Source organism: Zosterops lateralis, assembly GCF_965231275.1.
Source record: "Zosterops lateralis genome assembly, chromosome: 19".
NCBI lineage: Eukaryota > Metazoa > Chordata > Aves > Passeriformes > Zosteropidae > Zosterops > Zosterops lateralis.
In genome coordinates this window covers 10735459-10750107 of record NC_139779.1, presented here as the reverse complement: position 1 = coordinate 10750107, position 14649 = coordinate 10735459, and the positions used below count along the sequence as shown (strand labels likewise).

Sequence of the window (14649 nt, the reverse complement as noted above, 5' to 3'; positions counted from 1 at the left end):
ACACATAGACACAGCAGTGCCTACACAAGAAGGGAACAGATCCTGAGAGGGCTGTGGGGAGCCCCAGGGGGTGGCTACAGCCCGGGGCAGTGACTCTACATTACCAACTCTGCCACTGTCCTACTTGCAGAGCCAGATGTGGTGAGGATGGAGAAACGTGCTGGGTGCTGGGGAGCCTGCCCAGAGCAGCTGAGAAGTTCCTGCTCTCACACTCTGAAAACCCAAGTGCTTCACTGGCTCTGCTGTCAGAGCTCCCAGCACTTTCTATCTTTGGACTCCCCAGCAGGAAAGGAGAGCTGAGGATGCTGAGGAGATCTGTGCAGTCGCCACATCCCAGCTGAGCTCTGCTCCAAGGAGCCTGTGCAGGAGCCCCTGGAACAGCTGGGACTGAAGGCACTGCCTGGGACACCCCAGGCCAAGCAGAGCCCCTGTCCTGGTAAAACACCCTTAAGCTGCTCCTTTTGATGAGTCTTTTTGCCAGGAAATTCCCGATAGGGGAATTCAGCTTTGGCAAAGGGCTGTGGAGAGGATTATATCCCTCCCCAGCACAGCCCCATCCCATCTCTGCATCTCTTCTGTAGCAATGAGAAATGCACTTCTCTCCCACACTCCTACACCTCCATCCTGAAGGGAACCAGAGTCCCTTGCTATCAGGAACTGGGACACCTCCCCTACACCACACGTTGCTCCATGGGGACTCCTGAGCAGCCCTTTCCCTGCACCCATCAGGCACTGACCTTTCCCTGCTCTGTCAGGCACTGACAACCTGGCAGGATGAACAGAGCAATACAAGAATAACTGTATCTTCAGAATTTAAGCAGAGCAGCAGAGCCCTCCCAAAATCCAGTGGGAAAACAAGAGGAAGGTTTCCTTCAGGTCTGCATCCAGTCAAGGACATGGCTGAGTCCTTCCAAATCTCCCCTCTCAGAGGGAGGCACAGGGACGCCTTAAATTCCTGCTCACATGACAAGTCACTTCTCAGCTGTCAACTGCAGGGTGATGTTGGCTGGGGGATGAGTCAGGCAGCTGGAGCAGTGACACATCCTGCTTTACAGCAAACTGGCAAGCTCTTGTTGAGCCCCGTGTCAGTCAGCTTCCCCATCCAGACCTATTAGTATCAGACATCAGAAAGACTACTCTGAACAAAGATTAAGGTTTGCACAACTGTGTCTTCTTCCAGCCCTCCACAGAAATTCTCACACCCCACAGCACATAGATTCTCAGACCAATGAAGCACATTCCCACAGGTGACCACCAAGGGCACCAGATTGACTCACAGATCTCCTGTCATTACTCACAGTCAATTGTTGGAGGAAAGAAAAACATCAATTAGTTGTTAGGAAAAAAAAAAAAAAAAAAGGACTAAGTTCAGAGCCTTCCATTCTGAGCACAAACCCCACAGCCTGTCTGACAGTGAGATTATTTGCAAAAATCTCCTTTAATCTCTGCATGCCCTGACTTTCCCCTTGATTATTCCCCTAATTACATGGTTCTTCTTTGCTGGGAGATAACCCTATTGCTCTAAACTATCCAAGTTTCACTAACTGCCCAGAAGAACCATAAGAAGAGTGTTTTTATAGACAGGCAGGACTGGATTTCTAAGTGATGGGCTCTGGATGACTCAGACATCCTAGTGCCACAGTAGTGTCACCTGGGTGAGGTGTCACCAGCCTCAGAGGTGTCACCCTTGGCCACAACATAATGGCTGCTAAGAGAGGTGCCTGGGGCAGCACTGAGACTCCTGCTCTTCCTGTGCAAGAGAGACCATCAGGAGCAGGGAGTGTTCCCATCTCATTAATTCCCTCCTCTGTTTTCATGTTTAGCTCAGTTCATCCATGAAGAAGAGCACCCTGAGGAACAACAAGTACACACAGGAATCAGGAATTCCCATGAGCTTCTTTGAATTAAAAATTAGCTGCAAACACAGGAAAAGTTCCTCCCTTTGTGATCCTTGTGCTCTCTCTGCAGCATTTTGGGATGCACTTTGCTGGATGCACTCTGCCAGTGGAGCTCAAGGTACCAGCCCATGTCCCACAGAAGCCGTGTTCCAGTCACTCCCATGTTGCCCTGATTTTTCAGCCTTCTGATTGTTTCACATTTCTACTGGAGCTTTCTCACGCTTGTAACAAAAACAAAGACTGATATTTTGTAAATAACACATTCCTTCCAGGGGGAAGGACAAATTGATGGACTTCTGAGTTGACCACTGGGGTCAGAGAGGTGTTACTCTCGTCCCCCAATACCTGAACAAATTCCAAACTCTACAAAAACCCCAAATCATAATAAAGTTTCTCTTTCTCTCCTCACTTCCCAACTAGACGGGTGAGTGTGGCTCTTTCATGTCCTCTAGCGACACTCCCACCTGCTCCTGTGCATCCTGGGCTTTCCCGGGAAGCTCTGCCCAGCTGTGGGAGCAGCTCTGATCCACTGGGAGCCAGAGCAGGATGTGGCCCCATGGCAGGCACAGCACAGAATGTTCCCACTGCAGGTTTACTCACTGATCTCCAGCTGCCTCTGGATCCTGCCCTTGCAGCGCTCCCGGTAGTCGGTCTGCGTGGCGTTGTACTCCGACATCACCTCCACAAACTTCCGTGACAGAGTGGAGTGCTGAGGGGGAGAGAAGGAGAGAGGGAGCTGAGAGTTCCATGACAGGGAGAGCCCTGCTACCCTTTTGTAGCCTTGGTTTCATGCCTGAGATGTTTTGGTTTTCTGAAATTCTTTTCCCAGGGAATTTTTTGTAAACAGGAAAAATGTTTTTGTAACTGTAACTGTTATTCATTCCTTTCCCTAATTCCCTTCTTCTTGATGTCCCTCTGGTCTGACCAATGTGAGTGAAGAGGTTTTGCCTTTGTGTGACCAATCAAATTGGTCTGTGTAAAATAGTATAAAAGGGAGACACATCCCAAAAATAAAGGAGTCATTTCAGCCTTTTGAAGCTCAGAGTCTGTGTTATTGTGGTGCAAAACAGCATCACCCCTGCAGCAGGGAAGGCTCAGCCCTGAGCACCTCCTGCACCTCCAACCATCCCAAAAGCATTTCCAGCCCAAATGCTGCTCCAGAGAGTGTGACAGAGCACAAGGGGGGCAGGTGGCAGCAGGTGACACATCCCCAAGGGGGTGGATCAGATGCACTCCTCATCCAGCCTGACCTAAGCACAGGCTCCAGCCCAGGAAGACACCCTGAGAGGCTGGCAGCACCCTCCTTGCACTACCTGTGCCTAGAAATCCTGGAGGTGAGGCCACAGCAGTGCCCTGGATTGTGCCCTGCCTGCCACTGCTGTGCTGCCAGGACATGCCAGACCCTGCACATGCACAGGATGGACCCACAGGGATCACTCTGCAATGCTGGGGGCAACAGTACCCAGCCCTGCTCACAGACACAACCACAGAATCATTAAGGATGGAAAAGACCTCCAAGATTATCACGTCACAGCCATGACCAATCCCCACCTTGTGAACCAGCCCAGAGCACTGAGTGCCACATCCAATCATTCCTTGGACACCTCCAGGGATGGGAGCTCCACCACTGCCCTTGGCTGCCCCTTCCAACACCTGACCACCCTTTCCACAGAGAAATTCTTCCTCATGTCCAGCCTGAACCTCCCCTGGTACAACTTGAGGCTGCTTCCTCCTCTCCTGTTACTTGTCTGGGAGCAGAGCTGACCCCCACCTGTCTGCATCCTCCTGTCAGGGAGTTGTAGAAAGTGAGAAGGTCCCCCCTGAGCCTCCTTTTCTCCAGGCTGAGCCCCTCCAGCTCCCTCAGCTGCTCCTGGTGCTCCAGACCCTTCCCCAGCTCCGTTCCCATCTCTGCAGTCTCTGCACAGTGAGGGAACAGGGACTGTCAGACCCTGGAACCACCAGCACTCAGATGTGTTGGTATTTGTACACCTGGAGCAGCCCCAGCCAGCACAGCCCCACCTCCAGATGACACTGGAGACATCTCCAGGGCATGCCTGCACTGGCTCTGCTGCTATTCTAAGGCAGCAACAGCAGAGTATTTATGGAGAGCCTCAGCTCATCTCCCTCCTCCACCACAACCTCACACAGACGCCCCTGGCAGCTCCAGCTCCATCCTCTGCTCGAGAGGTGCTGGCTCAGAGCAAGGTCAGAACAGCTCCCAAACATCTCAGCTCAAAATCCAGCAATGACATGACGTGCCATCCAAGCGACTCCTCTGCTGTTCCGAAACTGTTTTTCCTAAAATCCACTTCATTCTCATTCAGCTGAAAAACTATCAACATATGTTGATCTGGAGCCAAATATAGCCTGGGCGCTGAGTGACACCCTTCCTGCTCAGCAGCACACCATGCTACACCTCTTTTGCTGAAGAAGTTATTTAACTCAGTGTTTATTTTCTCAGATTGTTGTTTTATGTTCCCATAGGCATCCCACACGTCTACAATATGCATTTGATTTTCGAAAAACACAGAGTTTTCTGCAAAATTGGCTGGAAAAAAGCATCTTAAATGGCTTTCAGAGATTAAATAAACCTATCTGAATATTCAGAGCAAATAAAAAGCATATAAAAATATACCTTGTGATTGAACTCATTAAAACAGAAAATATTAACTCAAGTTAGGAAAAGAATTTGTTTCACTCAGGTCTAGCAACTCTTCACTCTCCAAACATGGGCAAAGCAGCCCAAAGTGGATTTCCAAAGAGCTGATAAAAGCTTCTGGGTATTCAGAGTGGGCCCTGAAAGCCCCTGAAAAAGCACACTGAAACTGGGGTTCTTGTCCTTCATGTGATTTACAGGATGATGTTTTTGAAGTGTTTATCCCATGGGGTAATACATAAAATTTATATTTATATTTAAAATAGATACTTATATTTACATACAGAAATGTGGAAAATACAGTCGAGACCTCTGGGAAGTTGCATCATTGGCCACATTTCTGGATTGAGATGCCCCAAGGAACTGTGACCCCAAGCCCCCTCCCTGTACCTGGATCTGCTGCAGGCAGGTCCAGACCTGATGAGACTCTTCTGGCTGGAGATGACCATAGCAAAGCCAGAATATAAATCCATAATCTTAATGCTCAATTACTCCTGGTTTACAACACATTAACAAGGGGGGATTGGCTCCTCATTCCTTCTTTTATTCAGTGTTTTGTCAATACCAAGTCCATACAAACTGGAGATGGCACAAATACCTACAGGAACACCAAGCTTCAAGCATGATGCATGTCTAAATCAGCTTTCCAGTCTGGGTCATCCCAAATCTCATACAGAATGTGGGAAGGGAGGCAAGAGCAGGCCAGGCTTTGGGAACACACAGCCACATTGCCCAGGAGCGTCTGGAACTGGTCAGGGTCACTGCACAAGGACAAAGGTGATGGTGATCCCAGGTGGGGCACAGGACAAGTGAGGACAGGCTGAAAGAAGCAGGGTCTGGTCAGCTGCAGGTGACAAAGCTTAGAGAGATCCTTTTGTTACAATGACCCAGAAAGACCAAAGAGAGAAGCTAGAGCAAAACTCATCTTGGAAGTGCACAGGGGCAGGAAAAGAGATGAGGGACCAAGCTGGAACACGGAATTCCCATATTAAGCGGGGGGAAATTTTCACAAGAGTGGTCAAACACTGGACCAGGGCCCAGAGGACCCTTGGTCTGTGGTGTCTCCATCCCTCTGGATACTGGGGAGACAAACACCTGCAGGAGCTCAGAGTCAGGGACCAGCCAGGTCAGAAGCCAAAGTTCCAAAGTGGAGCAGTGTCATATTGCCCACCTCAGGGCTGTGCCATGGCCCAGAGGTGCTCCCCTGCACCCTGGGAAATGCTCAGAAATGCCCAGACTGCAAGAAAACTTCCCACCTCTCTAACTGAAGGAGTTTTTCAGCCTGGAGAAGGCTCTGGGGAGGCCTTGAAGTCACTTCCAATGCTAAAGAGGCTCCCAGAGAGCTGGAGAGGGACTTTGGACAAGGGCCTGGAGTGAGAGCACAAGAAGGAATGGCTTCCCATTGCCACAGGACAGCTTTGTGTCTCTAGGGTGGGAGGGACAGGGAATTGCTGGGGCATGGCAGAGCCAAAGCTTTGGAGAGGATGGCTACCCCACAGCCTCAGGCTGAGCTGGGACAGCATCTCCCTGCTGTTGCAGGGCTGGAGGGTGCTGGGGTTCCAGCTGGGAGCTGCATCTGCAGAGCTGATGCATTACCATTGCTGCCACTTCACTGGCAGCACTGGATCCATTGGCAGCATTGGATCCATTACCATTGCTGCCATTGCATTGGAGCCAGATATTGATCTGGCACCAACTGCAGATGGGAGAGCAACTCCCTGAGTGGCTTCCCAGGCTGAGGAGGAGATAAAATACAAAAGCCAAAACTCTTCCAGCACCACTACAGAGCATGGAGATATCAGTGTGTGTGAAACTCCCTGTGAGAGCCACAGATCTGCATCTGGATCCCTCCCCCCAGGTGATAAAGGGCAGCACTGGCTGCTCCTGTTGTCTTCATCCCTTCAAATGGTTTGCTAGAACACATTCTTGGTTGCAGAGCAAGGCTCTGAGATGCCTTGTCTTCACCCACATCCCTCAGTACAGAGGACACAGCTCTGCAGTGATGCAAGGACAGATTCCAGGCTGGAGCATCGGCTGCATCCCACCAGGTGCTCTCTCACCAGAGCATCACCAGAAGGTAAAAATTACACACAGCTCTGCATGGCTGGGCAGGAGGGCAGAGCTGCACACAGATAAATCTACTCCACAGCCAAGCACAGCTCTCCTCCCCTAGCATTTCCTGGGATCTCTGAGCTGCCACTTTCCCCTTCCTGGTGCCCCAGGGCAAACTCACCTGAGTTTTCCTTATCCGCAGGTCGGCCGATGACCTGTTCAGTCCTTCCTCTTGTTCGATACTCTGCTCAATGCCTGGTCAGGGGAGAAGGGAAAATGCGTTATTTTGTGCTGTTTGGAGAACAAACACAGAATTATTAAGCTTGTAAAAGACCTCCAAGATCATCAAATCCAACCTCTGACCAACTACCTCAAGCCCATTAAACCTCACTGCCAAATACTCATTTATTGAACATTTCCAGGGATAGTGACTTCAGCACTTTGCCAGAGCACCTGTTCCAGTGCTTAGCCAAAGGAAAGAGATTGTTTGGCAAAGGGACTGTGAAAGACTGGATCAAGGAGCAGCTGGTACTGGGCAGCTCCCAAATCCTGACTCCACCATTCAGCCTGGCAGCAGAGCCCTGTTTCATGACTGCAAAGCACCTGGTGCCTGGCCAGTGGCTGTGATTTGAGGTGAAAGGGCAGCACTGTCACCCCCAGGCCAGTGAGCCAGGATTTTCACATAAAATCAATGTGGCACTTAGGTCTGATTGCCAGTATTCAAACAAATTGGAGAGCTGTTTCCACCAGAGAGGCAGGAGGAGGAAATCCAGAGCTGAAGTGTCTCTGTAAAATACCAAACCTCAAGACTCCTCCAGGGAACCTAAAAACAGCAGCTCCTCCAGCTGCCTGGACTGGCACAGGAAGTACCCACCACACCCACCAGGCATGATCCCTGCACTGTGCTGAGCATCCATGTAGCAGGGCAGGGAGCTGCCCCTTTAATGAGGAAGATAATTGACATGAAGCCCTCCCTGCCCAAAGTCTGTGAATCATGGCAGGGAGGAGAACTGTCATGTACCACCTGATTTGGGGAGGGGCAGGTCACAGGGGGGATGAACAGAACAGGACAATGCAATCCTGCTCCATCCCTGGAAGTGTCCAAGACCAGGTTAGACGAGGCTTGCAGCAACCTGGTGTAGTGGAAGGTGTGCCTGCCCATGGCAGGGAGTGAAATGAGATTACCTTTAAGTCCTCTTCCAATTCAAACTGTGGGCCTGAGAGAATTTTAGCCTGTTTTAGCAGCTGCTAACACTTTCCCAAGGAAAAGTTTCTCAGGAAATCTTTTTCTCAAAACAATCTTTGTCCAGCTGGTGTTTGCTGTTTTTGTAGTTTAACCAAAAGCATTAAAGAGGTGTCATTCCTATTCACCAATTATGTTAAGTCTGTATGGGAACACCTTATAAAAAGTAGTAAAAATTAGACAATAAAAAGCCTTCTTTTTCTATACTTTTGCCTTCTGAATTATTTGGAGTCTTTTGTGTCCAACAGCAACATTCAAACCATTCCATCATTCCAGGATTCTATGAAACCTCCACCTCAAGGCCAGCTCAGGACATAGTAATTCAAAGACTTAAATTCAGGGACTCATAAAACTTGGAAGAAAGCTCCCATCAGCAGGCTGGCCAGTGTGCAGAGACATCTCCATGTAAACCACCTGGTGTGAGCTGGAGGCATCCCTGGAGTCTGGCTGCAGACCCCATTCCCAACATTGATGTCCCACAGCTCTCAGAGCCTGGCTGTCCCCAGCACCTTCCACTCTGGGGCAGGTCCCTCAAGGCCAGCACAGGGCAGGCTCCTCCTGCAGCAGGGGCTCCCCATTCCCTGGAGCTGCCCCCTCACCCTCCAGCACAGCTCAGCACATTTCATCAGTGACTGGGTTCCCTCCACACTCGTCACAAACCACTCCCCATTCCCAGGAATGGCACTGGCAAACACTGGGCATTTCTGATAATTAGTGGAATCACATTTTCCCAAGAAGCTAGTAATTAGAATTGGCCCCTGCATGAGTAATGTCTGGCCTGAAGAAGTCAGTTTGTTGTCAGCAGATGCTGTTTTTGAACAGTCCTGTTTTTGAACAGAACCCTCCAGCACAGCTCAGCACATTTCATCAGTGACTGGGTTCCCTCCACACTCGTCACAAACCACTCCCCATTCCCAGGAATGGCACTGGCAAACACTGGGCATTTCTGATAATTAGTGGAATCACATTTTCCCAAGAAGCTAGTAATTAGAATTAGCCCCTGCATGAGTAATGTCTGGCCTGAAGAAGTCAGTTTGTTGTCAGCAGATGCTGTTTTTGAACAGTCCTGACTGTTTTCTGTCATTGATCATGCTGGCCACTAGGTGATTTGGGACAAAGCACAAGGACTAGTCATCTGCTGCTCCAGGTAAATATGATACCAGAGAGGCTTTTCTGGAAGCAGGAAACAGGAGCCTGTCCTGCAATCCTTCAGGCTTTCAAAGTCCCTTACAAAAACACCTATGGAAAAGGATTTTTGTTTTCTTAAGGCCAAACCCTGTCACCAGGGATCCCAGTGTGTCCAGGGCCATAGGAATGGATCCCCTGGATTATGGAATAGATAATAGATGGCCCCTGGCTCTCCTTCCTGGCTCTAGTTGAGATCATGTGTTAGGAGGACAAAGGGAGCATGGGAACAACAGAGGCACAGGTCTCCTGGCCCACATATGGCCACACCAGTGGTGACCTACCTAAAAAAGGGCCCCAGACACATCCAAGCCTTCCATGACTGTGAGACTTCCACAAAACCCTGGGATTAGTGAGGACACTGCTACCCTGGGGGAAGCTCCAGCTCCTCTCCTACTCTTCAGACATAGCCAGGTCTTCTGCACTAACGTCAACCAAACCCCAGGCTGATGTCCAAGACCACCACAGGCAAATCTGAGGTGCCAGGGGTGACCTGCCTCCCATCTCAAGATGCTGCCATCCTCTTTCCCCTGGGGTCCAGTCTTGGAGCTCTGGGCTTGTGTGAGTGCTCCAGCACAACCCTGACCACCAGTGGGTTGACAGTCATCTTGTTCTCACACCTCAGAGACTGACTGACTTGTCAACCCAATAGTGGAAACTGAAGGTCACATCCCACATCCCACCTCTTCACTCACCAGACCTGAACTGAACCTTTAGCCAAGCTGGGGGTTTGCCCAGCGTCCAACCCCTGCCAGTGGTGAGGCACAGGACTTACCCAGAACCCACCAGCTGCTCGTGGCCCCATTCCTTCAATTCCATTCTGGGAATGGGGCACGAGGGGGAAAATTCACAAAGGGCAAATAAAACATCTGGAGGGTACAGCAGAGAGGGACGGTGATGCTCATCCCCGGGAGTACTTCCAGCCTGGGAGAAGAGTGCTCCAGGCAGAGTCACACAGCTCCAGGAAGAGCCCCACAGCTCCAGCAGAGCCTCACAGCTCCATCACAGGCCAACACTCACTCTTTAGTTTGGAGCGCACTTTGTTCGCCGTCTTCTTTATGTCAGACATCAGCTCCTCCAGCTCCTCTTTTGTTTCTGGGGAGAGAAGAAAGAGCAAACATGGATGTGCTGCAGACACCACTGAAATCTGCTGCTCTGCAGAGCGTAGAGACCAGAGCTGTGAGCACTTCAACCCCCTAACTGGAAGAATTTCCAACCCGTGACTGAAAACATTCCCATCCCCAGACTGGGAACACTCCCACAATCCAGACTGGGAACACTTCCATCCCCAGACTGGGAACACTCCCATAATCCAGGCTGGGAGCAGTCCCACCTCATGCTCCATGCTGGACTCTCCTCACACTCCTGAGACCTCCAGCTGCCTCCAGCTCTGTGGCCCCAGCACGAGAGTTAAATTGAATGAGAATGAGGTCAGGTTAGACATAGGGAAGAAATTTTGGACCATGAGGGTGGTGAGGCCCTGGCACAGGCTGCTCAGAGAAGCTGTGGCTGCCCCATTTATGGAAGTGTCTAAGGCCAGGCTGGATGGGGCTTAGAGCAACCTGGGATAGTGGAAGGTGTCCCTGCCCATAGCAGGGAGGTGGAACCTTTCAAATTCCCTTCAAACCCAAACCATCCTGTGAATCTGTGATCACATACAGGCTCCTCTCCCAGAAACCAGTGTGTCTAAAAGAAACCAGGATTTGCAGATGTGCCCCTCACCAATCTGTGCTCCAGGAACCCCCTGCACACAGCAGCAGGGCTGGAGCAGGGGCACAGCCACATGTGGTCTGCCAGTGCAGCTCTCCCTGCTGCCACTCCAACACTCCCTCTTCATTTTGATGAGATCAAGACTTAATTAAATAAAACTTTTGTTTAATAGAGCTGAGGCTATTGACTGACTCATGTCAATGGCTCTGATGCCAGCTGCCAGTCACAGCCATAATTAGAAAATCCTGATGATGGGAATGTTTTGGGGGAAGGTCCCATAATTCTGGAGGCTGTACACACTCCCATCCCCAAGCTACAAGCCTCAGCATTATTGGGAAAAGGAGAGAAGGAACATATCTGTGAAGTCCTTCACCCCAGGATATTTGCTGGAGAATGGGCACAAATGCAGTGACAGGAATAGGATGTTTTCAGTTTAAATTCTCATTTAAGTGACTAATTATTTTTCCCCATTCTTAAAAAACTTGTAGTAATAAGAAATAAAGAAATAATAAGAAGTCATAATATGAAGAAATTTCTTGAAAGAACTTGCAATAATAGGAAAGTAATAAACAATAAGAAACTGTTATAATAAGAAATAAAAACTGTAATAAGAAGGAATTAATAATTATTTCTTAATAAAGAAATAAACCAGCCTGGGCTGAGTAACTCCCTGCAGCCATCCAGGCTGGGTATGCAGAGAAGGATCAGGAATGCTGGAGACAACAGGCTGCTATGGACACGGGGATGGGCTGGGAGCTGGGATTATCCACCTGGAAAGAGGAAAGCCAAGGGGGTTCCTACTGCTGTCTGAGACCACCCTGCAGGAGGGTGGAGAGGAGCTGGTCCTTGGAGGTGACATTCAGTTTCCTACTGAAGCTTGGAGGTGCACAGGAAGAGGACAAGCAGTGCTGGACCAAGCTGGGAAAAGCAAAATGCAAATTAGGTATTAAGAAGAAAACCAGGCCATAATGGGGGTCAAATACCAGGTGCAGAGGGGCCGTGGGGTGTGTCCTTATGGATATCCAGCACAAGGCTGGGTGAAAGGCTGAGCACTGGACCTGCTGGAGGGGACTGCCAGGGGCCTCCAAGGTCCCTTCCCACCCACATCCACCTTCAATTCTATTGATCAGCTTCACATAACTCAGTGCCAGGTGCTTTCCCTTCTCCCTGTCAATTCGGGCTGAGGGATCCCCACCTCCACTCTGCTCTTGTGAGACCTCACCTGCACACCTGCTTCCAGCTCTGGAGTCCCCAGCCTAGGAAGGATGTGGAGCTACTGGAGCAAGTGCAGAGGAGGACACAGAGATGCTGTGAGGGCTAGAGTCCCTCTGCTCTGGAGCCAGGCTGGGAAAGCTGGAGGTGCTCAGCCTGGAGAAGAGAAGGCTCCAGGAGAGCTCAGAGCACCTTCCAGGGCCTAAAGGGGCTCCAGGAGAGCCGGACAGCGAATTTGGACAAGGGCCTGGAGTGACAGGACAAAGGAGAATGGCTTCCCATTGCAGGAGGGCAGAGTTAAATGGGATATTGAGAAGAGATTTCTCACTGTGAGGGTGGTGAGGCCCTGGCACAGGGTGCCCAAAGGAGCTGTGGCTGCCCCATTTATGGAAGTGTCCAAGGCCAGGCTGGACAGGGCTTGCAGCAGCCTGGGACAGTGGAAGGTGTCCCTGCCCATGGCAGGGGGATGAGATGAGATATGAGATGGTCTTTAAGGCCCATTATGATTTTGTGGCACACTGCTGTGAAGCTGCCACTGAGGACACACACAACCAGTGGTGAGCACAGCCCTATGCTGGGCACTCAGGGAGCAGACAAGACCACACTGATGGAAGTAGGGGACAGGGAATAGGCCTGGATGCCTTCCCTCAGAATATTTCCAACTGAGCAGCATGAAGAACACTCCTTCTGGCTTGATTTGAGTCACAGGCCGTGTGAGGATTACTTGGCGGCCTGGCAGGCACAGGCTGCCCAGACAATTATTTTCACATCCACAGTGTCTGTTTAAGTGACTCACTGAGATCTATTTAACCATTCACAACAAGTGACAAACAGCCACGGGAGGCTGAAGTGCCACAACAATGCCGTGCCATGGCCAGCATCCCTTCATGCCAGAGTGGCACTGAGGGCACAGATGGGATGTTTTAGAGGATGAGTCAAGCTCCCCACAGCCCACCCAGGATGTGTGCTCCATTCCCACTGGCACTGAGCACCACGAGAGCAGAGATGTCCATCCCCATGGCCACGTGTCCCCAGTCTCTGCTGGGAGGGAGGAGTCTTTGGTCCAAGGTCAAGTCTTATACCCCCTGAGAAGCCCCAGGGCCTTCTGTGACCTGCCTGGGAGGGAGCCCAGGCAGTGCAGGGAGCAGGCAGAGGTGCAGACAGGGGCACAAACTCTTCCTCCTCCCTCTACCAACAGCTAATGAGGCCCTCGAGTGACAGAGAGCAGACACTCAGCCCAGGCTGGTAACACTGCAGGCAGGCAGGAACAGGTAGGCAAAAGCAGATAGGAGCAGGCAGGAGCAGGCAGGAGCAGGCAGGGAGGCAGAAGCAGGCAGGAGCAGACAGGAATAGACAGGAATAAGCGGGCAGGAACAGGTAGAGAGGAGCAGGCAGAAGCAGACAGGCAGCAGCAGGCAGAAGCAGAAGGGAGGAACAGGCATGCAGGCAGGAGCAGCAGGCAGGAGCAGGCTGGCAGAAGGGAGGAACAGGCAGGAGCAGGCAGGAGTAGGCAGGATCAAGCAGGAGCAGGCAGGAAGGAGCAGGCAAAAAAGCAGGCAGGAGAGCAGGCAGGTACTGGCAGGCACAGATTTACACCCTTCACAGGTAGGTAAGTGCAGGCACTGTCACTACAGCTCTCTGAACATCGTGGTGACAGTGACTTTGCTTACGAGGTGCTCAGCCCTTGAGCTGCCTCACTCACTCTTTGCTGGGACTAAAAAACTTCACCTTGGCAACTTGCAAGTCTTCACTGACAATAAGCAATCAACATCATTGAGAAAAGTGCAATTCCAAGCTAATTCCCAGCTGAGTTACCAGGCAAAGCTGGAAAGATCTTTTTGGCAAAGACTTAGCTCTTTCAATAAAAAATGAAAGAAGATCCTGGGAACAGTTCCTTGAAGGAAATCTTAAACAAATAAACCTTTCTTGTTTATCTTGGCACTTTCATTTCTGGAATGTTGAGTATTTTTTAAAGGTGAATGCAAAGAGGAGGAAGCACAGACCTGAAAGCCCCACAAGGATCTGGTCTCTGGGAGCAAATAATAAAGAATACTTCCTAGGAACTCTATGGCAGAAACATCTTCCATAGTGTTTCATGGCCTTAAAGCAATACAAATTAAATCTGTTTTAAAAGCCACTAGTGTTGAGATTGGCTAGAAAGGTCCTGCACCTGGGTCAGGGCAATCCCCAGTACCAGCACAGACTGGGGGATGGATGGATGGATGGATGGATGGATGGATGGATGGATGGATGGATGGATGGAGAACAGCTCCGTGCAGAAGGACTTTCCAGCTGAAGTCCCATTTGCCAAAAGAGATTTGGGACATCAGTGACCTCTGTGCAGTCCTTCACTTCCCAAAGGCTGACATTTATTCTTGGAAACAGAGCTCAGATTTCCACATTGCAGCTTATTGATTCAAGCTGTGGAAAATGAGAACAAAAACATCACATGCTGACTCAACCCTTTCCTCATTTTCTAGAATTCTTTTCAACTCTGACCAACACAACTATTTGCAGCAGGTATGACAGAATGGGGAACAGGCAGAGGGGGACAGGGGAGAACTGCTCAACCTCTGTCTCTGTCTCAGCCATGCAGGAGCAATACAGGGAGCTTCATCTGCCTGCCAAGCTATAGAAACAGGACATGGCAAGGCCATCCACCTGCCTTTGCCAGGATCGGGGCACAGGAGACA

The 14649-nt window shown here is 50.4% G+C and overlaps 1 protein-coding gene across 2 annotated transcripts in view; it reads right to left on the bottom strand.

Moving 5' to 3' along the window:
- The window catches only part of STX1A (syntaxin 1A), a 71654-nt gene that overhangs the window by 9531 nt on the left and 47474 nt on the right, over positions 1 to 14649 (bottom strand). For both annotated transcript variants that reach the window (XR_014591403.1, XM_083875192.1), the window contains exons 4-6: positions 10055 to 10129; positions 6788 to 6861; positions 2499 to 2607 (exon numbers count right to left, since the gene is read on the bottom strand). Coding sequence is in view for 1 of the 2 variants with exons in the window: in XM_083875192.1 (XP_083731318.1) it covers positions 2499 to 2607; positions 6788 to 6861; positions 10055 to 10129 (258 nt within the window). In the remaining variant the exon portion in view is untranslated. The remainder of the gene's footprint in view (positions 1 to 2498; positions 2608 to 6787; positions 6862 to 10054; positions 10130 to 14649) is intronic.